The 26,520-nt window shown below is 36.8% G+C and overlaps 1 protein-coding gene across 2 annotated transcripts in view; it reads left to right on the top strand.

Annotated features, from left to right (window-relative positions):
* Positions 1-26,520, top strand: part of PTPN13 (protein tyrosine phosphatase non-receptor type 13) — a gene marked incomplete at its 5' end in the record, with an annotated part of 165,821 nt that overhangs the window by 37,731 nt on the left and 101,570 nt on the right. For both annotated transcript variants that reach the window (XM_079712031.1, XM_079712030.1), the window contains 2 exons: positions 700-787; positions 11,199-11,765. In XM_079712031.1, coding sequence (XP_079568157.1) covers positions 700-787; positions 11,199-11,765 — 655 coding nt within the window. The remainder of the gene's footprint in view (positions 1-699; positions 788-11,198; positions 11,766-26,520) is intronic.

The following is a 26,520-nucleotide window of genomic DNA, read 5'->3' as shown; positions in this document are numbered from 1 at the left end:
CTCTAATTGATCAGCTGAATAAACTCAATATTCTAACATTTCACCCCTTGTAATGTGGAATTTGATGTGCTTGATTTTAAACAAATGCCCTCGGTTTAAGTTATTAAAGTTTAAGACTACTTAAACATTTTGTTCTAAAGGGTCTCAAAAAAGTATTGATTTAAATTTGTCATCCCTCAATATGTCTATTTAGTTTAAAATATTTCTCAAATGTAATTTCTGGCAGGCAAAATCTAGAAAATTATTTTCGAAAATAATTTAAATCAGCACCCTCAGTGCATAGTTGCAATTAGGAGAGAGCTTTATCATACCAGAATTAATATGGTTTTAAAATTATAGTCACACTTGAGAGGTGAAAGTAGTTATCAGTTTGGAAAAAAAAAAGAATACTTCAAGTGTGTTGTTTTGAAATGGAACTCATTTTAACTACTTTAATTTGGCTAATTTTGTTCCCTAGTTAGCAGATTAGTCTTTGATAGATGTTTCTTGGCTTTTATTTCCTGAAGATGAATTGGCCAGAACTAAGCTACATAAATCTTATCCAAGGAATATATATTAACAATAACAGACGTGGAGTGTTTTTACTTAAATGTTATACTATCCAAAAATTAGCTAACTGGTGTCATTCTGTAGACAATTACCATGAAAATAAAAGGGAGATTCTATTGTCAAACTTGACTTTTGATTACCTATGTACAGACGGATCAGCTTTCCCATAACAGTGAGCAAAAGCCTGATCGAAGCCAGACTCTCCGAGACCGATTGAGAGGAAAAGGATTACCAACAGGTAAGAGTATATTAATAGGAAATTTTTAGGCTTTAACCTTAGTTATTGTTTCCTTTACAAAATCATACTTAACCTAGCTAAGTGTGCAAAGTGGAGGCACCGTACAGATAAGGAACACTAGGTGTATTAATATATAAATCCATGATAGTTATGCAGAAAATGTTAATACAATCAGGACACCATGGTAAATAATTTCTTTCCCAGTATTGTTATTGTAGCAATAATATCATTTATTTACCTTATCATGGTATTTTGTATTAAAGATACATTTTAAAGTACGACAAAACACGTATTTATGAACATAAATGCTACTAAAACAAAAGTTTCAGAAAGCAACATTATTGCTGCACACTGTTATTTTCTATTCTGTTTCTTTTTTTAATGCTAATCGCAGCCCACTAAATTGATTTTATGACCAACGAATTTCATGACTTAGAGTTACCAAATACTAACTTAGGTTATATGATGCTGACTGAGTAAAGACTGATGAAGAGTGGTTTTGCTGTTTGCCAATAGCATTAGATAATTATAGGTTCTACATAGTTATTAAATTGATGTTTTAAGGAAATGAAGAGAAATTCAAAACACAAGAAATGGAAGTAGAAAAACTAAATTTTTATGTGAAAGTTTATTTTTCAGTGATAAGTTTCAAGCTTGGCTTATTTATAAAATGAACTTTTGTTGATTATCTTTGTTCTCTTTTCATCAAGCAATATTAATAATTATAATTTAAACATTAACAAAAATATTTTATGGGTGAAATATTTTATTGTCTTAAGTCTTGAAGCTGGAGTTAAAGTAAATGTAAATATTGCCTAAATATATTCTAATAAAACATTCTAATTGATATAGTCAGATTAAAATGTTAAGATGTTTAACTGATTAATTAGATAATCAGAGCACAGCTATCTTATTTAAAACCTATGAGAAACTCTCATTGTGGAAGCTAAGTATAGACATTTGATTATCTGGACTAAAAGTTTTGCAGAATTCAGAACTGTCATGTCTGAGAGGGAAGGATGTGCCCTAAGCAAGTGTACTGCTTATCTTAAGAAGTCAAAGAAAAGCAATGAAATCATTTCTGATGGAGTGATTCTGTAATAATGCAGTTAGTTCCGTGTCTGTTTTGGTACTTTCATTTTACTTATTGAGAATAAGGATTGTTTTTCTGAAAAGGTATCTTAGCTTTCATATCATCAATATAGTCAATTTACTTCAGGTTAGATAAAGTTCTGTTTCTAATACATATATTATTAGTTTATATGTGGGTCAGAAAAGAAGGCAGACTTTGTTTAACTTAGTTTTTACAATGCTTTGATGGCAATTTTAAAAAAAGTATTTTTAACCCTTCCTTGTATTTTCTTACTATACTTACGTCCTTATATATATAGACACCTTCCTCTCATAGGTAAAAATCTGTTTTCTTTTATCTTAAAACAATACTCGGATTTGAGGTAAGATATCATGTGAACCTTGGTGCTAAGAATAGCAGCACTTTGTTAACCTATCAAATTTTGAATCAATTCCCTGTTTTAGAACAGAACGAGTCTTTTTCAAGGAGACACAATGAATTTTTTTTTTTTTTTTTTTGGTTGCGTTGGGTCTTCATTGCTGTGTGCAGGCTTTCTCTAGTTGCAGAGAGTGGGGGCTACTCTTTGTTGCGGTGCTTGGGCTTCTCATTGCCGTGGCTTCTCTCATTGTGGAGTACGGGCTCTAGGTGCACGGGCTTCAGTAGTTGCAGCACGCAGGCTCAGTAGTTGCAGCATGCGAGCCCTAGAGCATGAGGGCTTCAGTAGTTGTGGTGCACGGGCTCAGTAGTTGCAGCGTGCAGGCTCTAGAGCACAGGCTCAGTAGTTGTGGCACATGGGCTTAGTTGCTCCACGGCATGTAGGATCTACCCGGGCCAGGGATCGAACCCATGTCCCCTGCACTGGCAGGCAGATTCTTAACCCTGTGCCACCAGGGAGGTCCACAGTGAATACTTTAATAAGTAAACATTAGATTTAAAAGAAATAATTTCTTTCTCTTATTTATCATCTTTCTATTTCTTCCTCCCTTCTTATTCTCCTCTTATCTCCCTTTCTCCCCTCCTCTTTGCTTCTTTATTTCTCTTTCCTGTTCTTTCTCTCTCTTCGTAGTTCCCTTCTGTCATCTCCTGCTGTCATTAAGTGTCCAGGATATGAAATTGAAGTTTGTATGCTTGGTTGTTACTTGTTGATTTAGTAAATATGTTATATTATTATTAATTTTTAAAGGTAGTTTGTTTTTTCTAAGAATAAAAAATGTTCCCAAATATATGAGACCCCCCCATTCTATCCCTCTTCATCATGAATCTACAGAATCTGCAGAAAAAGATCACCCCGCCATATTTAGTTTATCAAATTTTAAAGACTCATAAGTGTTAACATAGTTTAGATTATATTACTTTCAATGATTCAGGGTCTTATTGTTTCAGACATCAATTGTTATGTAACATTTTAGAGGTAGCAATAGAGATTGAACTGAATCTATGCCAACTCTATAACATACTTTTTTTTTTTTTTTACTGGTAAGTTATTTTATTTTATTTTTTTAATTTTCATTTTGTATTGGAGTATAGTTGATTAACAATGTTGTGTTAGTTTCAGGTGTACAGCAAAGTGATTCAGTTATATCAATACATACACATGTATCTATTCTTTTTCAAATTCTTTTCCCATTTAGGTTATTACAGAGTATTGAGCAGAGTTCCCTGTGATATACAGTAATTCCTTGTTGGTTATATGTTTTATCTATAACATACTTTAAATAGCAAGTTGTTTACTTGCCATTTACATATATACATATATTTGTGAAAATCATATACAAAATTAAGCTTTCTGTACACATAGATGCTAGAGATGGGGAAAATCTACTATTAAGCATGTTAGTTTTTGTAAGTGTTAAATGAATATTTGTTGATTGAATGAGTATGAGAAAAAGTTTTATAAAACTATTAGATATAATAATACATTTGTAATAAAATGTTAATGGTTCTGAAAAGAAATCTATGATTTAGTTTTTTAGATAGCCTATTTTAAGCATTAAGTTGTGTTCAGAGTAAAAAATAAACTCTAGTTCACCATCTTGGCTCATGTTATTAGACTATTTTATTATAACAACAAATGTATCAGAAGTTTTAAACCAAAGTATTAATGCCTTTTATTTATGACTTTGTTTTTGTAATATTAAGACTTAGTATTACTGTCTAATAGTGCTCTAGAATTCTTATGACTAATAGACTGTCCAAATGCAGATAATCTAGAAGTGACTGTAGTAACTTAAGAAAATTAACAGATAAATCTTTAAATCGACTGTCCATAGATTTTAATTCTCTAATAATCCTATCTCCTTATTGGAGCATACAGTCTCCCCAATATCTAAACTCAAGAGAATTTGTAAGGAATTACAATTTGTCACTCAGGATAAACCTAAATTAGTTCCTGTAGTTGGGGTAGAACTAGAGGTCCTTATACTTAAAGAAACAATAACCTTTTGGATCCTCAGCCCATCTTAGCCGTTGCTTACCATAATATTACTGCTCAAAGTCTCTTTTAATTTATCTTTAATAAATTTGTAAAACCACATCTCAAGGACAGAATCCACATAGTATACTAATTACAGACATTACCAGACAGAAGCAATTAGGAATTAATAGTCAGTGGCACACACTTATTAATATAACTCTTAAGATTAAAAAAATTAACTCATGAAAAAGAAATATTCTTTTAGGACACTGGTGTTACCTTTGGGCAGTGCCAGTTCTTAACTGTCAGTGGTCACTTGCAGCAAAGCAACGTTGTCGTATTACATTAGTAGTAAAGCATTCTCTTTGATGCAGACCAACGTAAAGCCTTTATGTAGTGATAACTTAGTTTATTAGATTCCTGACCACTGTTCTCAATAAATAAAATGTCAAGATGGGCAGTGAGATACAGAATTAGATTAAAAGAAGTAAGCAATTTTAGACATAATGCCTCGTATCTAAGTGATCTGATTGTTCAACTAAAACTTAACAATAAAATTTTTCATCTATGAGTAAATGATCATAAAAGGTCTCTCCTTACATCTTACCTCTGAGATCTGTTACAGAAGCTAAGGCCTAAACTAGTGGGCTGTGCGCCTCCACTCTGTTATATAATACTGTCAGTGCTGATAAAAGGCTTCACTAAGCAGAAAGAAATCAAACATTTCCTGCCAAGAAAGCTTAAGGTGGAAACCTACACCTTGATTAGATCAGCATGATAGTGCTTCAGAACTTGGGCGTATTGATAATATCATGTTTCTTTTTTTATGTACCTGAACACATTTGTGAAGACAGATGGGGAATCGGGGAGCCTCTTTTAATACTGAAATGTCATTTTGAAGTTAGCTTCTAAGAGATGCTGTGAATTTTTTGAGACTCAGTGTGAGGAGAAAGATGAATGATGATATCCCATTAAGGATAATGTTCATCATAAATAACAAAAATAGTTAAAACACAATGTACTTTACAAGGAAGATTTTTTCAATTTAATTTAATAAATGGAATATGTTATATTATGAATACTCTTTATGATCTTAAAATCTTTTATTCATAGCTCTTCAACATTTATTTATTGTTTGCCATTTACTTTTTAGCAAACTACGCACCCTCCAAAAGGAAAATGTTTGTAGTTTCATTTTAAATTTGAATACTTATAATTGTATGTAATCTAATGTTGTCTGTAAACTATTTCTGAACTCAGAGCATTCTTTAAGGTGGAAAAATCTACCTATAGTCACTAATTGTTCTGTTCTGAATAACTTGATTTTTTAAATTATAGAATCTAAAACTTTTCCAGGAGATCTTTTGATTTCTGGTTTTATGACTTTCTTTCAAAAGAACTTAAATTCTCCCTCAGTAGATAATTATATGCTAAGAAAAATAAAATAGAAACAAAATTTAGAACTTTATGTTGCTACTTGTTCAGAAGAGCTCATAATAGTTCAAATGGGTTAGTTCGTTTATCCTGTCACCTCTAAGAAGAAGACATAAATTATATCCACATTTTTGTAGATGAAGGAAGTGAGAAACAAATTAAGTGGCCTGCCCCAGCTCATGGATTGAATGACAAAGCTAGTTAAAACCCCATCTTTTGACAGTAATCTTTCTGGTAGATTATGCTACCTAAATTGACTTTAAAAGGTTTCAAAAGTTATGTAACCAGTCCATTCTGCAAGCATTTTTTTAAGAATTTCTTTTATCAGGAACAGTAAATACAAAAACGAGTAAGACATGATCCCTTACGTTATTGTTCCAGTTGGGGGTGGGGGTGAGGAAATGAGTAGGAGTGATGACAGATATATAATAAAATGGATAATTTTAATACAGTGAGAGAATGTCTTCATAGAGGTCCAGCATGCTCTGTGAGTTTAGATGAAGGAGCTTCTAACTCTGCCAGGATAGGAAAATACCACGGAAAGCTCCACCTGAAATCTTTTAAAAAGTAGCTACAATGGCATTGCTTTCAGAAATACCATTAGTTTAATTTCCTGTGATCAAAATGAGTAGTGAGCATAGCTATTAGGTGAACTTAATTAATGATTTCAGTGCTGTTTTTTGCTTGTTTAATAAAGTCATTTTAATAGCCTGGGCACATGTTTGGAAAGATCTGGAAAGCATCTGAAGAAATTGCATTTTGTCTACTATCAAATATAGTTATTTGAGGTGACACTGGTATTAACAGTAAATGGTTTTCACTTGTTTACTAGACTGAAGCATCTAATAAGAGGGCCTAGAATTCCATGTTTTTCCTCATTTATATGGCCAAATGCTATATTTGAACTCTAATTTTGAGTTCTCAGATTAGGGAAATTTTTTCCCTAGTGCTTTAGCAGCACAAAGCAACCATGATACTATATTGCTGTGTATGATGCCATATGTATTTTATCCACCAGTGAAGTGTTAATCAGGCAATTACATATCTTGTTGTGTAGTTGAAGACAGTGAGCATCATGGACATGACAAAACGCATTGAGACTCCGGCCAGTTAGGAATATGTGATTTAAGAATAGTATGTTTATAACCAGCTGAAATCCACCTCTCTGTGTCTCTACCTAAAGGTATGTCTCCTTTTTTTCCCCAAAATCAAAGAAAAGCAGTCCTAGACTAGAAGATCCACTGGAGAAACCACTTAGCTCAAAACATCTCTTTCCTACCACTTCCTTTCTTTTCCTTCAAAAGGTCATCCACACTCAGTTTCTCCCTTTAATGCTTTTGTAGCTCATAGCTCTTAAAATTTTACTTTAGAGCATTTGTAACAAGTATATACGTACCACTTTGAACCTTGTTTCACACTTCCACAATTTTTTTGCTGTTTTCCTGAAGAGTATCACTGCCCTCTCCCTTCCCTCCCCCCAATCTTTCTCACTCCTCTTCCTATGTCACCATGCCTTTCTTTGTCCTGTTGGCTACTAGAAGAGAATTGTGGTTCAAAATCATTACTTTATAAGTAATAGTCATGAGATTTTAAGTTAGCTATCATAATGTGATTTCCAAACATATAAAGCAAAATGAGCCATATTTTGTAGAAACAGAGTAGGAAGTTAATATAAACCTTTAAATGAATTATTTTCATTATAATTTTGTTCTACCCTGCAGAATTTAAAATAACTTTCTGAAGTTTTTAATAACCATGAACTGAAATATTTTATATCTAGTAATTTTTATAAAGACAATAAAGACCTAGCATTTATAAAGCCGTAGCTGTCCAAGAGCCACCTTATTAGCAATTAGTTTTAAGCTTCATATGACTAGTGAGAAGACATGGCTCTTTTAGGATACCATGGTCCAGTAATAGATAGCTGATAAATACTAATGACCTAAAAGAGAATAATTTACCATTACGAATGTAATAGACTCATGATACATTTGGAAAGTGATCTATTTCGATAGTGGTCAGCTTGACTGAAGAAGTCATATTTAAAATAAAACTATAGAATAAGAAACAACTAACCATAAGAAAGGTCCTAACATTTAAGAGACCTTAACAGAGAAAAACCTGTGGCCTGGATGGAATAAGGAAAGTGGAGATGAAACTAAAAAGGATTCAAGTGGCACGCCCAGAAGGAGTCTAGATTTTATTTGGAGTGCAATAGTATGCCTTTGAGACTTATTAAGCAGGATGGTGACATCATGGAATGTGTTTTTAATAGTTAGTTCTGGCTGCTGGGTGGAGGGTAGTTGGATGAAAAAAGAAGAAGGTAGGCCATTGCAGTTATCTAGTCAAGTGATCATGTTAATTGGGAATAGGGTGATGCCAGTGGAATTGGAAATAACAGAGTAACATATCTTTGAGAATTTAGATAGCCAGCACTTTCTGATGGGTTTGATATGGGGAATTAGGAAGATGAAGGGTTTCAGGAGGGTGCCCGTATTTCTGTTTTGAGCCGTCAGTTGTATAATGGTACCACTTATTCAGGTTGGAAAGACCAGGGTAAATGGACATCTCTGGGTATGGGAAGCAAAAGATTGGTTTTAAGCATGTTCAGTTTGTGGTGCTTCTGAGATATACTACTAGAAGGTCCAGTTGTTTCAGACTGGAGCTCCCAGAAGAGATCAGTGCCAAGAAAATAAATTGGGGAGTTGTCAGTATATAGATAATATTTAAAGCCTTGTTAATAGATGAAATTGTATAAGGAAAGAGTGAAAAGATAGGGTTCTAAAACTGACATCTGAGGAAAGCCAACATTTGGATATCCAGTAGAGGAGGAGGAAAAGCAGACTTAGAATGAGCAGTCTGAGAAGTAGGAAGAAACCAAGCTTGTACAGAGAGGAAAGTGATTCGTTAAGGGATTGTCATCACTATTAGTTGTTGCTGAGAGGTAGGTAAGATATGGATGCAGAAGTGTCCACTGGATTTGGTAATATGGGTATCATCAGTGATACATGATGAGAGTTGCCAAGGTGTAGAGGAATGGGAAGTTGACTAAAGTGGGTAGAATAATGAATGGGAAGTGAGAAATTGGAGACAGCAGTAGCTAGAGGGGAAATGTGGTAATAGGGGCGAGGTTTTGTTTAGTTTGGTTTTGTTATAGAGATATTAGAGCACGTTTTGTGTACTAATGGGAATGACTCAGTAGAAATGGGGGATAATAAAGATGGAAGCGAGAGGGCAGAAGTTAACCAAAGAAATAAAATCGTTGATAAACTAAGAGGAGGGGGGAATTGAACACGTATCGGGAATTGGCCTTTGGTAAGAAGTTTCATCCTTTGAGACAGTAGGGAAAAGATTGCAGACACGGGTGGATAGGTAGAATTAGTCATGGAAGAATGAGTTGTCTTCTGACAACTATTTTCTTGGTGGAATATGAGACCAGCTCATCTGGTAAAGAGAGATGAGAGTTAAGGTGGGAAATCTGAAGAACGAGGAAAAATGAATCAGTTGTGGAAAGTGAGTGAACTTACTCTTAGCACATGATGTTGAGTGTCCGAAGTGGTTGACCGTGAATTTATGGTGCTGCCAGAATACCCACTTGTTTGATTTTCTCCAAGTTTTGACTACTTGTTGGTAGTCAAGATAGTAAAAGAAGGCAGATTGATGAGTTCATCTGTGACTCTATGATCTGTAAATCCTTTTGAGTCTTATTTTTTATCTATTCTATCAATTTTTAAGAGTATCTTTGTTCTTTATATTCAATACAATTTAAAATTAATGAGTCAATATGTGGTTTAAGAATGTAATTCACCACTGAAATACTTTAAGATAGACATATTTATCAATTTAAAATTATTTTATATTAGAATCTAAAGTCTGTGGCAATCTATGTGTCTAGATGTGGTGTGGTATATTTCCCAGTATTCTGTAGATCAGGGGTCCCCAACCCCCGGGGCCACGGACAGGTACCGGTCCATGGCCTGTTAGGAACTGGCCTGCACAGCAGGAGGTGAGTGGTGGGCGAGCGAGCGAAGCTTCATGTGCTGCTCCCCTTTGCTCCCCAGCACTCACATTACCCCCTGAACCATCATCCCCCTCCCCCAGTATATGGAAAAATTGTCTTCCGTGAAACCAGTCCCTGGTGCCAAAAAGATTGGGGACTGCTGCTATAGATGATGTGCCCCAAATAGGCGATGTTATCCTTATTTGCACTTGAGTGGATCCATGTTCAGGGGGAAGATGAGTACCAAGAAAACATTTGAATCTAATTTTCAAGCAATTATGTGTTGCCATTCTGAAATTAATTTACTTTTCTATGATTATTAAGGTAAAATTTGTGGTCAGGGAATTAGAGCTTATAGTTGTTACCCTGAAGAAGCAATTGACTTCTTCAAATGAGTTAATAAGCGCTTTATTATTATCAGGAAGGTTTTAGTCATCATTTTACGTTGTATCCATAGCAAATAGGTTATCAAAGAGGGATCACAGAAGGTCACGCAGGAAATCTTCAGTGTTTATGGGCTACTGGGTTAGTAACTATATTTTTCTACATTTCTCTTTTTAATAGTGGAACCATATATATGTGTGATTTTTTTTGTTGTTGAATCTGTGAATTCAAAAAATTTCTGGTTGGACATTTTTGCTGTGCCTCAATGCATTTAGACTGCTGCCTTAAAAAAAACTAGAATGGCATACTGGTTTTAACTACATCAAAGACTAAAGCATAAATAAGAATGGGTAATTTCTTCTAGTTGACAAATATTGATACATTGTGTTCAAGAGGAAAAACTATTTCAGTACACGATGGTCTGCGGTGGAAAAATTGTTTCTTACATAATTTAAACACAGTCAAGTTGTGTGGATTTCAAACATAATCAAATTTTCTGAAAACATATCTAATCATAATAAAACTTTGATACTTAAGAATTCCAAATACTACAATCTTTTTTCCATCCAGAATATAGCAAGAATTCTTTGTTTCTTCTTTAAGCATGTTTATTTAAAATGACCAGAAAATGACAGGGCTTTATATTGAAATAATACCTATTTGAATTATATCTTTAGAAGTTAAAGGAGTATACTACATATTCTATTATTACCCCAAATCGTTTCATGAATAATTAGTATTCTACCAAACTGGTTAGTATCAGAAACTCTTATCTATTTTTTAAAATCATTCACCTTTGAATATAAAATCATTCACCTTTGAATATAAAATAATGCTACTTTAAGAAGTAAGTTCAATATATTATTGATTCAATATATTATTCAATATATTATTGATATCATTAGGTAAGAAACATTGGACTATGAAAAGTTATACAAACATAACATCTCTTTCCACTTCCCTTATCATCACCACCATCCCATTTCATCTCTCTTCCTCCATTCGGAGAATTAGGAAATTGCCACCACTTTCATTGTCAATAGTAAGGTTACATTCCAGTTATTTTCTAAAAATTCTGTCCATACATGATAGATTCTTATCATTCCAGGAAGAAGCTCTACTTCTGATGTACTAGACACATACAAGTCTCCGTTCTCTCATCAGACCTTTCTTAACAAAGGGCTTAGTAAATCTATGGGATTTCTGTCCATCAGAGACACACAATATGAAGAAGTTTATTTCAAGGACATTTCATCAGATAATAATTCTGGACATGAAGATTCTGAAAATTCTTGCTCCCCTTACCAGTTCAAAACTAGTGGTCCAGAAAAAAAAGCTATCCCTGGCATTGATGCGCTTCCCAAGAAGAAGATTTGGGCTTCATCCATGGACTTGCTTTGCACAGGTGACAGAGACATCTCTTCTGGGGAGACTGACAGACACCAACACTGTCTGCCTGAGGCGGTAACAGTACGGACTTCAACTACTCCTAGGAAAAAGGAGGCAAGATACTCAGATGGAAGCATAGCCTTGGATATCTTTGGCCCTCAGAAAATGGATCCAGTGTTTCACACACGAGAATTGCCCACCTCCTCAGCAATATCAAGTGCTTTGGACCGAATCCGAGAAAGACAAAAGAAACTTCAGGTTCTGAGAGAAGCCATGAATGAAGAAGGTTAGTAATTTCGTGTGTGTTTGAGAGAGAATTGAAGTATTTAAAATTGTGTTTTGAAATAAAGAAGGGTTAGTAAACCATTCCATAAGTCTTATTTCCACTGCCAAACCTTTGTAGCCAAGTTAGGCTCTTTCTTCTCTGTCAATTTCTGTTCTTCCTTCCACAAAAACCCTAATCAAAGTACAGTGCTACCACAAAGTCATCCCTACTAAACACACCCAGTCCAGCCACTGTATAAGTCTCTCAATATTTTAGGTAGGCAGGAGCCATGTTTTCTACTTCTTTTTAATCCTCCACAGCACTGGCTATCATGCACTATCTTGTGGGAGGCTTCTGTAAAGGATTGGTTCGTGGAAATGAGATGCAGTTAATCAAAATCAGCAATCCCAGGGAGGCAGCATAGACTGGTGACAGTGCAGTGGTTCCCAAACCACCAGCTTCAAAAAACACATTTTGGGACACGACTCCTGGAGATTATAATTTCTTTGGTCTGGAATGAAGTTTTAAATCTACATTTTTAAAATCATAGTGTTTAGGTTTATAGATTTAGAGTCAGACAGCCTAGGCTTGAATTATTTACCCAACTCAGTAGCTATGTGATCCTTAGTTCAGCAGCTGGGCTTAATCACTCCGTCTTAAGTTACCCTATGTGTAAAATGGGCTTAACACAAATTAATTGGGTAGTGAATGTAAAGTGATTAATAAGTCAAATTATTACAATCCTAGTATGGGGGCATAAAATAACTTTATAAATTATCAGTTATTATTTACAGGGGAAAGCTCTGTTTCAAAAGTACCTATTCACACACAAAGCACAATATGTTGAACAGAATAAAATTATGCTCTAGACATGGATAGAGGCTGTTTTTAATATAGATAAGTAGAAGAGAGGGCAAAATAAGAGTTTTCAATCTAATCCTCTACATTTTTAAAAAGATTTATTTTATTTATTTTTGGCTGCATAGTTGCGGCACACGGAGTCTTCGTTGAGGTGTGCGGGCTCTTCCTTGCGGTGCGCGGGCTTCTCTCTAGTTGTGGTGTGCAGGCTCCGGGGCGCGTGGGCTCTGTAGTTGTGGCATGCAGGTTCCAGAGTATGTGGGCTCTGCACACGTGGGCTCTCTAGTAAAGGTGCGCAAGCTCAGTAGTTGTGGCATGAGGGCTTAGTTGCCCTGTGGCATGTGGGATCCTAGTTCCCTGACCAGGGGTTGAACCTGTGTCCCCTGCATTAGAAGGAGGATTCTTTACCACTGGACCACCAGGGAAGTCCCTAATCCTCTACATTTCTGAAGATTAAAGTTTTATAACTGCTGCTTCTAGACCCCTGGAACATAGGTGATTAAAGGGAGCTTTAAGGTGCTTCTAGTTCAGTGAGAGTAGTAACATAATCAAGGGTCATATTCATTTTTAAGATCATTGTCCTAGTGAATATTTTTGATTCATAGGTTGCCTTTACAGTACTCTGCTAAAGGTTTGGTCTGTTACTTAAGTTTTAAGCATAGTTCTAGGACTGAAAATAGACCCTACATTGTGCTTTACTTTTCATAAATGAAGCTTTGCACTTTTTTTTTTCAATTCAGGAGTTGCAAATTAGTGGGGAAATAGAAATTATGGAGGAAATTATTGAACACTTAATTAATATTATGGGTTTATATATAATTGCATTTTTAAAACATTAGCCAGCATTATGAGATGGTCGAATATAACCTAGATCTAAAAACTTTCAAAGACTTAAAAAGACTTTTATTTTTCAAAGAAAATAAAAACTTATAAATTTGTTTTATGCATGAGTTCACTGTTTAACTCTGATAAGTAAACTTTTAGAGTTGTGACAGCAAAAAGTAGTCACTTTGTAGCTTAAAATAAAGTCTCTCCTTTCAGAAGTTGTATTTCATGACTATTTAGTGTTGCACAACAGCTAACATGAATATAATTTAGCCTGACATTCTTATGAGCATTCCCTCATGGAGACATTTATGTAAAGAAATTCTGCCCATTGTGGAAAAAAAAATCCCTCAATGATTCAAATAGATAAAACCATGATTGTCTCAGAATATAAATAGTGAAGATACACACCAATTTAGATGACTGTTTCTAACATTTAAAAGGTTGACTGGGGGCTTCCCTGGTGGCGCAGTGGTTGAGAGTCCGCCTGCCGATGCAGGAGACACGGGTTCGTGCCCCGGTCCGGGGAAAATCCCACATGCCGCGGAGCGCGGCTGGGCCCATGAGCCATGGCCGCTGAGCCTGCGCGTCCGGAGCCTGCTCTCTGCAACGGGACAGCCCACAACAGTGAGAGGCCCACATACTGCAAAAAAAAAAAAAAAAAAAAAAAAAAAAAAAAGGTTGACTGGTATATTTTCTTTTTTTTTTTTTGCGGTACGCGGGCTCAGCGGCCATGGCTCACGGGCCCAGCCGCTCCGCGGCATGTGGGATCTTCCCAGACCGGGGCACAAACCCTCGTCCCCTGCATTGGCAGGTGGACTCTAAACCACTGCGCCACCAGGGAAGCCCCGGTATATTTTCTTAACATGTAAATATTAAAATATTAATTTATAATGTTTTCAGGTGTACATTTCAAAAGATTATCTGACTTACTATTTGGTAAATTAACAGTAGTTTGGATTAGTGAAGTGAGGAAAGTGTTTTTTACACTTGAACCTTGGTTGAGAGTCAAATAGTAAAACATCAAAACTTTAGTGAAAATATTTTTAATTTGTTAAATTATGCTGCAATAAATAGTCTGTTTAACATGTTTTGTTTGAATAGGTGATTTATGGGGATGTCCTATAAAGTGAGTATTAAGTCAAATTATGTCCTAGTTTGCATAGAAGTCTTTTATCTTCTTGGGAAACATGTGCATGCATGTGTGTGTAAGTGTACTATGGAAACTCAAATAGACCAACTTGTTTTCAGATATGCATATATATATCTGCAAAGATGATATATAATCTCTGTAAACTCTTATTTTTTCAAAATGGTAACTTGTTACAAAAAAAAATTTCCAGATTTAGAAATTTTAGGTTTATTATAAGAGATAAAAGAAAAGGAAAAGATTTCTTTTTAAAAATAAATATGCTTTCAATTATTTGATATAGGACAATTTCTATCCTGAAATCTTTCTTTGTATTAAAGAGTTTCAAAAGCATTTGTTCTCACAAAGAACCTACCCATTTTCCCCCCAAAGTATATTTTATAACCAAGTTAAGGAAAACAGAACACCTTGAAAATGTTGGTTTATTATGGAAATATAGCACCTTAAATAAACTCCATTATTATGTAGTAACTTGCAAGTAGTAATAAATTATATTTGCTTTAGACTAAAAGCATTGTTTGAAAGGAACGTTTGAGGTTTGGAATTCAAAAGCAATAATTTTATTAGTCATTTAGTTGAATAATTTACTGGTTTTATGCTGTGCTGTCTTTTTCTAAAGGTAAGATAATTTATGTTAGCCGAGCAAAGTACAGATTGCCAATATGAAGATTTCAGCTAGTATACAAAGAAGAAAAAAGAATGGAAAATAATATAAACCCATTTGTCTCATTTAATTCTTATGAATAGTAGGCTTCATAGATCCCTTTTCTGTGGACTAAAGCATTTAAAGATATTAATACTCTGTACAGTTTTTGTAATCTTTACAATTGGAAGTTGCTAGTGGGTATCAGTAATTTTAGAATTAGAAGAGGTCTTAAAGCACATGTGCTTGGGCTTGTGAAGATTTAATAATGTACCCAAGATCACATAACTGGTTAATGATAAATTTTCCATTATTATGGGAGATTGTAGATTTCCATGAGAGATTTCAGCATTCCAGTCTAAGAATTTCCCACCACATGTTACCTCTTAATTTTTAAAAAAGGATGTGTTACAGTGTTCACTGGGATAATACAACAGACAGAAGAAAAGAAGTTGCTAAATTGCAGTTTGTTCTTTGGGGCACGTGAGGAGATTCATTGAACTAATGGGAAAGACAGTTGTCTCCTTCAACCTCAAATGTATAGCCCTTACCTTAGCCCAGGCCCCATCCTTTTGAAAGGAGCCTGTACCTAAATCACCTCCATAGCATCTCCTCAGCTGACAGCATCAACCAGCCAACTAGCACAGGGGAGATCAGACATTAAAATCATGGAGTTTGGTATTGGAAGGAATTTGGATATCATTTAAATCAAACATCTCATTTTCAGAGACCCAGAGTAGACTAGTTTGCCAAAGGAAAGACATAATTCATGAATCATAACAGAGCTGAATTTAGAATCCAGGTCTCTGAAGCCCCAGAATAAGATTTTTTCCGTTCTGCCATTCTGATTTCAAGCAGAAACCAGAAACATTTCAGATATATTGTTGGGAAAATATTTTACTGCCTGGGAAGTTGGACACTCAACTAACCACCTAAACAAACCCCTTAGGTCTCTTCCTAGTAAAATTATATAATTTTTAATACAGTAAAACAAGATATTATTATGAAAGAAAGGCTCATTTGGTTTTTCCTTCAATAAACCACACTGGATATGGGTTAAGATGGAGCTCCATTGTGTCATATCCTCTATTGTGGCAGATAGTGGGATTTTGTTTTGCTTTGTTTTGGATAGTGTTTTGATGGGGCTTTACTGTGGTAGGATCTGTAAGATGGTTATCCTGTACCTGATGGCATAAGAGAGTAAACTATCAAAAAGCAGTGGTTGGTATTGAGTGCTCTAATTTCTTTGGGAACAAAATAAAGTTAGGAACAAAAAAGATCCCAAGAAAGAAATTGTAGTTGAAGTTTAAAAATTATAAGATTATTATGATGATTATTAATAGTTTTCTACATTCATAAAGCAGTGAGGGAGGGGCAGGAAGAAACATAACAGCTTTCTCTCATGGAAACTAGTTTTAAAATTTGATGTCATTCACTTTTTTTGCTTTATTCTTTTCATTTCACTCTTTTCACCTCAGCATAGGACTGTACTATTATACTCTTTTCCTTTCTTCCCTATTCCCAGTATTTTCTTTTTTTTTTTTTTTTTTTTTGCGGTACGCGGGCCTCTCACTGTTGTGGCCTCTCCCGTTGCGGAGCACAGGCTCTGGACGCGCAGGCTCAGCAGCCATGGCTCACGGGCCCAGCCGCTCCGCGGCACGTGGGATCTTCCCGGACTGGGGCACGAACCCGTGTCCCCTGCATCGGCAGGCGGACTCTCAACCACTGCACCACCAGGGAAGCCCATGTTCCCAGTATTTTCTTTTCCACCTGTCTCTACTCCATCTCACGATCTGAGAAATTGTCTGTTTTCTAATGAGAGTATCTGTTCCCGTGTCGTTTGTGGTGTAATTACCACACACTCCCTATCCATTGCTCTGTGGGTTGGCAGCACATTCCTGATTATGAGATTAAGTTGGAACCAGTACTGTGAGTATAGTATGAACAGCACTCCACACCCTGGGTGGGGACTATGAATAGAATTTTGCTTCCAACAGTCAATCTACTTTATGTCTAAATTAAGTATCGTTTCCTTTCTTTCAGTGCTGTGGTCTCTGGTCTAGCCTAGTTTTTGCTGTTCTGTGACTGTTATGTGAATACAGCTTAAACTCTGTTGTGCAGGTAGAGTATGTAAACACTCAAATATGTGAGCCTGTTCTCATTATTAAGGCACCTTAATGTTTCATTTCCATTCACATTCATTCCATTGAACTTGAAAGTGCATATACTTTTTTTTTTTTGGCTGTGTTGGGTCTTCGTTTCTGTGCGAGGGCTTTCTCTAGTTGCGGCAAGCGGGGGCCACTCACTGTCGCGGCCTCTCTTGTTGCGGACCACAGGCTCCAGACGCGCAGGCTCAGTAGTTGTGGCGCACGGGCTTAGTTGCTCCGCGGCATGTGGGATCTTCCCAGACCAGGGCTCGAACCCATGTCTCCTGCATTGGCAGGCAGATTCTCAACCACTGTGCCACCAGGGAAGCCCGCATATACTTTTAAAGTTAGATTTCAGAAGAGTAGGAGGATGGAAACATAAATGTTACAGTTCATCATAGAGGATGCTACTAGTGACATTTTATGGAGAGAGAGAAATATTTTCAAAACTTATCTTTCTTTTCTAAGAGCCAAAACTGGTAAAGATGAACTACTCAGTTTTTATTTTTACCTTATTTCCCTTAGAATAGCAACCCCCTGCAAAAAAGAAAAAAAAAAGATTGAGTCGTTATTTGGATTACTCCATGAACTTAAATAATTTAAATAATCAGTTTCCACAGAAGTAAATATGAATAAGCAGGGATTTTATGTGATATTGGTCAAGTATCACATGTACTTAAGTATTAATGACTTTATTATTATACTACTAAAATACAATATATTTTGTAGCTCTGAAGGGCACACTATTATAGATGGATTCAACATCTTAACCAGAAAGAATCAAGTGCCTACTATGTTTCCAGGGCTGAAATTTAAAGAGATTTATGTTTTAGACCAGCATTGTCCAATAGAACTTCAATGGAGGAAATGTCCTGTATCTACAAAGTCCAGCTCTGTAGTTACAATCCACATGTGACTGTTGAGCACTTGCATTGTAGCTAGTGCAGCTAAGGAACTGAATATTTTATTTAAAATTACCTAGCCATTGAGTGCAGCTTCAAACCATTCTCACACAGTTAGTCCAGTAAAAAATAACCAAAGATTGGTTTGAAAAGCATTTGAGAAGAAGTATGCAGTAAGTCATTCTTTAGCTTAAAAACAACTGAACATAGACATTTACTTCTCTTCTTTGATTTATCCAAGTGAAAAAAAATGAAGTTGCATTTTTAAATGCTAAGGAAAGTTAAAAGTGAAACCAAAACGAGCTTTCCAGTGTCTATAATCATAGTAATATAATACTGGTTTTGGAGTCCACAGAAATCAGAGGGTACTTTATCAGAAATTAGGGACCTAATTTAAATCTAACTCATACATAGTTAACATAGACCCAGTTTAGGTTTGGTATAGAAACCTTCTGAAAAGCATGGATCGATATGTTTTAAGAAAGATTTAAAATGGATCTTACTAGTAATGAGTATCATCACAAGGTTTAAGACCCAACAGCTGTAGCCTCCAAAATATTTCTTCATTTCATTCCAATCTCTCAATTCCTTCTGTTGCTCATGGACTATAGAACTAGCTTTCTAAATTGATCTCTCAGCTATAGTTTGTCCTCTGTTTACCTGCCATGCAAATTTGAATACATTTCTTCTGTGCCTTCAGCCATTTAATAACTTTTTATCAGCTGAGCAGGATAAAATTCAGGCTTCTTAGATTATGGTATTTAAAGCTTTCCATTATTGTATCTCTCCAGTCTCACCCTTTAGCATTTCCCATCTCACAAGTCATTCCAACACCACGTGTATTCGCGCGCTCTCTCTCCTCCCCTCCCACTCCTCTTGCCCTCCCTCACCAACTTCCCTCCATACAGGCTATTTTATATTTTCATGCTTTTGTTCATGCAGCTTTCTGCCTTAAAAGACTGTCTAAGCTTTCAGGCATTGCATAGCTCAGGAAGCTTTCTCTCATCTTCCCACTTCCAGATGTTGGCCTATATTTTTCATTGAATTTATTTGTTTTGAAGAGCTTTTTTCTCCTCTTGTAGACACCAGAAATTTGCCCTGGTCTAATTCATGGCTATATCCTTAGTATCTACGACTATGCCTGACATATAATAGATAGTCAGTAAGTGTTTGTTAATCTAAACTGAATATTGCAACATGGCTATTAATATTAAATGTTTAGTATATTCAGTGGTGCTACTTCAGATATGGAATACAACAATATTCTCTGATAAATTATACTATATAGTGAGGAGAAATCCCACCTCCTTCTCCTCTGTTCTGTCCAACTCTAAGAGAAAATTACATACTTGTCAGTCACAGCCTGACCAGCCAACAGCAAATGCAATCACTTTCCTTTAGAACTCTGTACTGTTTGAAAGCTTTAGAAGGGGCAGTTGAAGTCATAACAACAAAGGATCCTGGAGAATGCTGGAAGAGTGGTACAGCTGGCCCAGATTTATGGCTACTGCATTACACAAGACCATCATAGAGGAACTGTTCACTCTTGTTGCATTCCTACTCTGCACAAATTTTACATCTATAAAGTAATTTATATTTCACAGAGTATTTCTCCATATACCTTTCCTCATTTATATATATTCATACTTGCATGTGTTCTGTTTCTCTTGGTTAAAAATTCTATTGATCACATCTAGCTCTCAAAGGATTTTAGAATATATTCTATTCATGTATCATGCAGCATGGTGTGATATAGAATACAGTGGACTCTAGTGATCATACACAAGGTACAATCTCTAATCTCCAGAAATTAACCCCCTCAAAAGAAAGCATAGAGGAAAACACTTCATACATGAATACGTAATGTTATTACTTTTGTTTCTCTGCTTTATTTGAAGGTTGAAATATTTTATTAGGACCTATAACTATAAAAATGCAGGGTTTTAAATATTTTTTTATAGTTCTGAACTACAAAACCCGTCATTTTAGTGCATTTCTCTTTGAAACGTTTATCTGTAAATTGGGTCATGTATTAAAGGTAAAGAAATGCCAAGCTAAAAGTGGTTATTTAATTCCTGATGTTGCAATTGCCTGAGTCTCAGTTCCTTCATGTTATGTGTCTGAGCTTGAATATGTTTCACTTGTAAAACGTGTTTTTAGATTACAGTTTGCACTGGCTTAGATGCATTTTAATGTGAAGATTGTGGATTTGAACTTTTCATCTAAAATAGCTCTACATGAGCTCAGAATATCATGCAAGTCTTCATAACTCCCTAACCATTAAAAGTATAGTGTTCATGACCACGTGCCACAACTTCATATGTTTAAAGTGTTAAGTGTGTTAAGTGTTGGTGGAAATTATGACTCTCAGTTGTCAAGAATTTATGACAAAACACTAGCCTATTGAAAAGCTGCCTTTTAATGTTGCTATATAAATGGGGAGTCAATACCATGTTAGAGTTGCAGTTTAGAGGATCAGGTTACAGTTAAAGGATCATAAAATATTTGTCAGATTTTTTTTTCTTTTTTTTTGGCTGCATTGGGTCTTCATTGCTGCACCTGGGCTTTCTCTAGCTGTGGAGAGCAGTGGCTACTCTTCATTGCAGTGCACGGGCTTCTCATTGAGGTGGCTTCTCTTGTTGCAGAGCACGGGCTCTAGGCGCGCGAGCCTCAGTAGTTGTGATGCGGGGGCTCAGTAGTTGTGGCGCGCAGGCTCAGTAGTTGTGGTGCACGGGCTTAGTTCCTTTGCAGCATGTGAGATCTTCCTGGACCAGAGCTCAAACCCATGTCCCCTGAATTGGCAGGCAGATTCTTAACCACTGCGCCACCAGGGAAGCCCCAGTACTCTCTTAATTATAGTAAAGTAATACTAGAAATTAAAATATATCTTTAATTGTCAGAGTATGTATAATTACAGAATCTCTATAACTAGACTTCTATCCAGATGTTAATTCTTTAAGCCATTATTCTCTAGTCCCTATTCTTCTCATTCTCTCACCACTATTCTACAAAATTTTTTTGGAGAGACTGTATTCCTATGTGTTTTATGTGTTTTACATACATATATTCACACACTCAATTTGATGTACTGCTTTTTTGGTGACATGTATTCAGGCTAATTTTATTCTCCCATTTTTTCTTTTGCACTCGTTATTATTTCTATGCTAAGATTGTTAACTACAACTTTATTTTCCATGTCTGAAAACTAAATACATATAGGAAGTCAAAGAGAAGAAAATCATCTAGTGAAATGAGGAATATTCATGATCCTAAATGAACTCTAGTACACTGACTTACACAATGTAGGTTTCATTTAAATATTTACTAGCTGATATTTGTAATGAGGTGGATGGACCTAGAGTCTGTCATACAGAGTGAAGCAAGTCAGAAAGAGAAAGACAAATACTGTATGCTGACACATATATATGGAGTTTAAGAAAAAAAATGTCATGAAGAACATAGGGGTAAGACAGGAATAAAGACACAGACCTACTAGAGAATGGACTTGAGGATATGGGGAGGGGGAAGGGTAAGCTGTGACAAAGTGAAAGAGAGGCATGGACATATATACACTACCAAACGTAAGGTAGATAGCTAGTGGGAAGCAGCCGCATAGCACAGGGAGATCAGCTCAGTGCTTTGTGACCGCCTGGAGGGGTGGGATAGGGAGGGTGGGAGGGAGACGCAAAAGGGAGGGGATATGGGAACATATGTATGTGTATAACTGATTAAATTTGTTATAAAGCAAAAAAAAAAAAAAGAAGTGAAGACTAAAAAAAAAAAAATTTACTAGCTGAGAAAAGAAATTTGCAAACCAACTAATTAGATGCTGGGTCTAATTTTATCCCACAAAAGGCAAATAAATTCAGTTCTCCAATTGTAATGGTGACAGCTTAAAATTTTGCTATTGCAGTTTTAACATTGCAATGAAAGTAGCCACATGTGTATTTTACAAAATGTGTATTTGAATATTCTTTATAGGTCCATTGCACATGATTCAAAAATTTTGGCATTCAGGAAACTTTGTAATATTCTATAAATACTTAAGAGCATCTCTTTGTTTAAAAAAAAAGTCTGACACTTTCTAATTAAAATAATCACTAGGTTTTGTTGATGCAGGGAGATGGGTACATATGAGGACTTGTACTCTGTGTTTTTGTGTCTGTTTAGAAGTTTTCATAATAAAAAGTTGTGTGTGTTTTTTTAATCACTCAGTTAATACCACATTCCTGGGATCTGGACCAAATCTAAAGTGCTAATATTATACATTTAAATATAGATAGAAAACATATCTGTTGTCTGGATCCTCCAAAAAGAGTCATCAATAATGGTAGGACACCTTGTGGAAAATTAGGGATTACCCTTCTTTTGCAGACCAGAACAGAGGAAGAAAGCTACTACCTATCTAGTTAGTGTCTACTGGGTGCCTTTTGTGTAGGTCATCAGAAAGCCAAGAAGTGTTTCTATCTGTCAGCATGGAAAACATGCCTCTGTTATACACCAATGCATATTCTCTTGGTAAAGGACATGTAATTTTATAGTAATTCCTGCAACTGTTACATTTATTATTTAATTCAGAAATGGAAAGCTTATAAGGGCTAACCTTTCTTGTAAGCACAACTGAGTAGTAAATTTTGGCTGAGAACTTTAATCTGATTCTAACCTTTTTATAACCATGACTGTGTAGTAAATATTGCCTGGGAACTTGACTCTGGTTATATCTGCCATGCCATTAAGTGAAAGGAACGTGGTTAACGTTTTTTAACTTTTTTTTTTTAAAGATGCATTCCGGAATACAAGAAGCTCACAAAAGATTCCTACCACTTTAATTAACATAAACACCACACCCCTACCCCAGCCTTAGAAGGGAAAAGTTCTTCCTGCCCCTTAATTGTCCTGCTAAGCTAGTCATCTAGTTTGTGTTTCCAGAGTGTTTGTGCCCTATTACTCTGAAGCGGTAAAGCATCATAAGGCAATGCCCTCCCTCCCCCCGGGTGTGGTACTGAGAACATTTACAGACCAGTAGTTCATCACAGGAAGATGATTTATTGTTATATATATTTTTGTGTGTGTAAATTTATTTATTTGTTTGTTTATTTAGACTGTGTTGGGTCTTCATTGCTGCACACGGGCTTTCTCTAGTTGCGGCGAGCGGGGGCTACTCTTCATTGCGGTACGCAGGCTTCTCATTGCGGGTGGCTTCTCTTCTTGTGAAACATGGGCTCTAGGCGTGCGGGCTTCAGTAGTTGTGGCACGCGGGCTCAGTAGTTGTGGCACGCGGGCTCAGTAGTTGTAGCTTGCAGGCTCTATAGCACAGGCTCAGTAGTTGTGGCACACAGGCTTAGTTGCTCCACGGCATGTGGGATCTTCCCAGACCAGGGCTCGAACCCATGTCCCCTGCATTGGCAGGCGGATTCTCAACGACTGTGCCACCAGGGAAGTCCTGGTGTTATATTTTTAAGAAGAGTCTGTCAAAGTTACATTAATTTGTCTTACAGAGGAACACAAGGATTGAAAAAAGTTTACTAGTGTTGTCAGAGTAAAGGAAACAGAACATAGGCGAGCAAAAGACAGGGAATGTGGACGCTGTGAAATAATGTAAGAATAGTTATAAAGCACCACCAGAGAATGGAAATTAAAATTAAAATTTATTTACTCTCATAAAGCCACTTTGTAGAAATAGCTATGAAGCAGTAAGTTCAATTAATATGGGGTGTAAAATTGTTATTGCAGGCTTAGCATCCAAGTGACTGAAGTTCTCTCCTCTGTCTACTGAATAGGTTTGCTGCAACTTCCTACTTTTCATTGTGAGGTAAAACCATATTGCCTCCCTACATTTGGGTCTTTCCCTTGGCCTTATTGGTTTTACTGTCCTGTAGGTTACAATGCCAGGTTTGTCATTTGGTCAAGTTACCTTGGGAAGATTCCTCAAAACCTTAGCGTGGAGGTTCTGTACAATAAAACAAAAAGTTCTTTGGTGCCCCTTGAAGATAGCAGTTCTTCTTACATAACCATTTAACTATGTTCATTACATTTAAATTAGATAAAACTAATAAATAAATTAGATAAAACTGTTGTTTGACATCTTCTACAATCCTTTCAAATCACGTTCATCTTAAACCAGAGGAATTTTTTTAATGCATTTTTATTTTTTTTTTTTATTTTTACTTTTGGCTGCGTTGGGTCTTTGTTGCTGTGCATAGGCTTTTCTTTAGTCATGGCGAGCGGGGGCCACTCTTCATTTCAGTGCACAGGCTTCTCATTGCGGTGGCTTCTCTTGTTGTGGAGCATGGGCTCTATGCATGCGGGCTTTAGTAGTTGTGGCTCGCGGGCTCTAGAGTGCAGGCTCATTAGTTGTGGTGCACGGGCTTAGTTGCTCTGCGGCATGTGAGATCTTCCCGGACCAGGGCTCGAACCTGTGTGCCCTGCATTGGCAGGCGGGTTCTTAACTACTGTGCCACCAGGGAAGCCCACATTTTTTTTTTTTGGCTACGTCGGGTCTTTGTTGCTGCGCTTGAGCTTTTCTCTAGTTGCAGCGAGCAGGGGCTACTCTTCACTGCGGTGCACAGGCTTCTCATTGCGGTGGCTTCTCTTGTTGCAAAGCACGGGCTCTAGACGCATGGGCTCAGTAGTTGTGGTGCGCAGGCCTCAGTAGTTGTGGCGTGCGGGGTCAGTAGTTGTGGTTCACGGGCTGTAGGGAGCAGGCTCAGTAGTTGTGGCGCACAGGCTTAGTTGCTCCGTGGCATGTGGGATCTTCCCGGACCAGGGCTCAAACCCGTGTCCCCTGCATTGGCAGGCTGTGGCACCAGGGAAGTCCTGGAGAGGAGTTTTATTTTAATCATTTATTTTACCATGAGACTTCCCTGTGGTAGAATGGAATCTTTTTTTTTTTTTTTTGCGGTACGCGGGCCTCTCACTGCTGTGGCCTCTCCTGTTGCAGAGCACAGGCTCCGGACACGCAGGCTCAGCGGCCATGGCTCATGGGCCCAGCCGCTCTGCGGCATGTGGGATCCTCCCGGACCAGGGCACGAACCCGTGTCCCCTGCATCGGCAGGCGGACTCTCAACCACTGTGCCACCAGGGAAGCCCCGGAATCATTTTTTTTTAAGTTCTGGTACATACTTGGATTTTCAATTCCAAAACTCTTTTTATTAATTATAGTATTATTTGATACTTATGTTCACTGTATACAAAACTGGACAAAGTAGGAGTCTTCTATATTGTGCATGCTTCTCCTGGTAAACATTGTTATAAGAACAATACACAACTTGCTGTCTGTCAAGTCCATGGCCAGTCATTTATCCTTCAACTCTTCCCAGCATTGCTCCTATCCTTTGCCTCAGCATGAGCTCCCAATTTTTCCAGCGCATCATTTCCATCCTGGTTTCCAGCCTGGTTTCTGTGGTGCCATTTAACTATTTCATTCGTTTATTCATCTCTTTTCTTTTAACAATCTCTGTTAAACACCTCCTAGCACAAGGGAATAATTCATTTTGTAAAGTACCTGTCCTCAAGTTTGCAAACTAGTAAAAAAGAAACCCTCACATACCTTGATTATCTGCTACCATGAATCCCATATCACTCCTCAGTTCTAGGTATTTCCCATGGTCTGCTTTCTCTAGTGCCTAGAAAAAGCCACAAAACCATTCTGATTGGTTCCAATAAAATTCATGCATTCTAGCCTAATCTAAACTCTCACTGTAACATAAAAGCTTTCATGGGTTTTTTTTTTTTTTTTTTTTTTTTTTTTTTTGCTGACTCAAAACTTTCTTCACAGCAGAATTTCTTTACTCTTCTCAGGAAGTGATTTCCTTTTTTTTTTTTTGCGGTACGCGGGCCTCTCACTGTTGTGGCCTCTCCCGTTGCGGAGCACAGGCTCCGGACACGCAGGCTCAGCGGCCATGGCTCATGGGCCCAGCCACTCCGCAGCATGTGAGATCTTCCCGGACCGGGGCACGAACCTGTGTCCCCTGCATCGGCAGGCAGACTCTCAACCACTGCGCCACCAGGGAAGCCCGTGATTTACTTTTATTACCAGGAGTATGGCAAATTTCTGATGAGTATCTTGGGGTTCCCTCTGTATTTTCACTCTTTCCTTTGTTCATCATTTCTTTCTCTTAGGAAGGAAAGGTTCTTCCTCCCTGCTAACTTAACCATCCCATGTATGTTGGTTTTTTCCCATCTCCTCCTCCTGGTTCCTTCACATTTTTCCATCAGTTTTCCCCACTATCATTTGCAATCTCCTTCCATC

The sequence above is a fragment of the Hyperoodon ampullatus genome (assembly GCF_949752795.1).
Source record: "Hyperoodon ampullatus genome assembly, chromosome: 1".
NCBI lineage: Eukaryota > Metazoa > Chordata > Mammalia > Artiodactyla > Ziphiidae > Hyperoodon > Hyperoodon ampullatus.
Note: the sequence above shows the minus strand (reverse complement) of the source record. Positions and strands in the feature narration are given on the sequence as shown.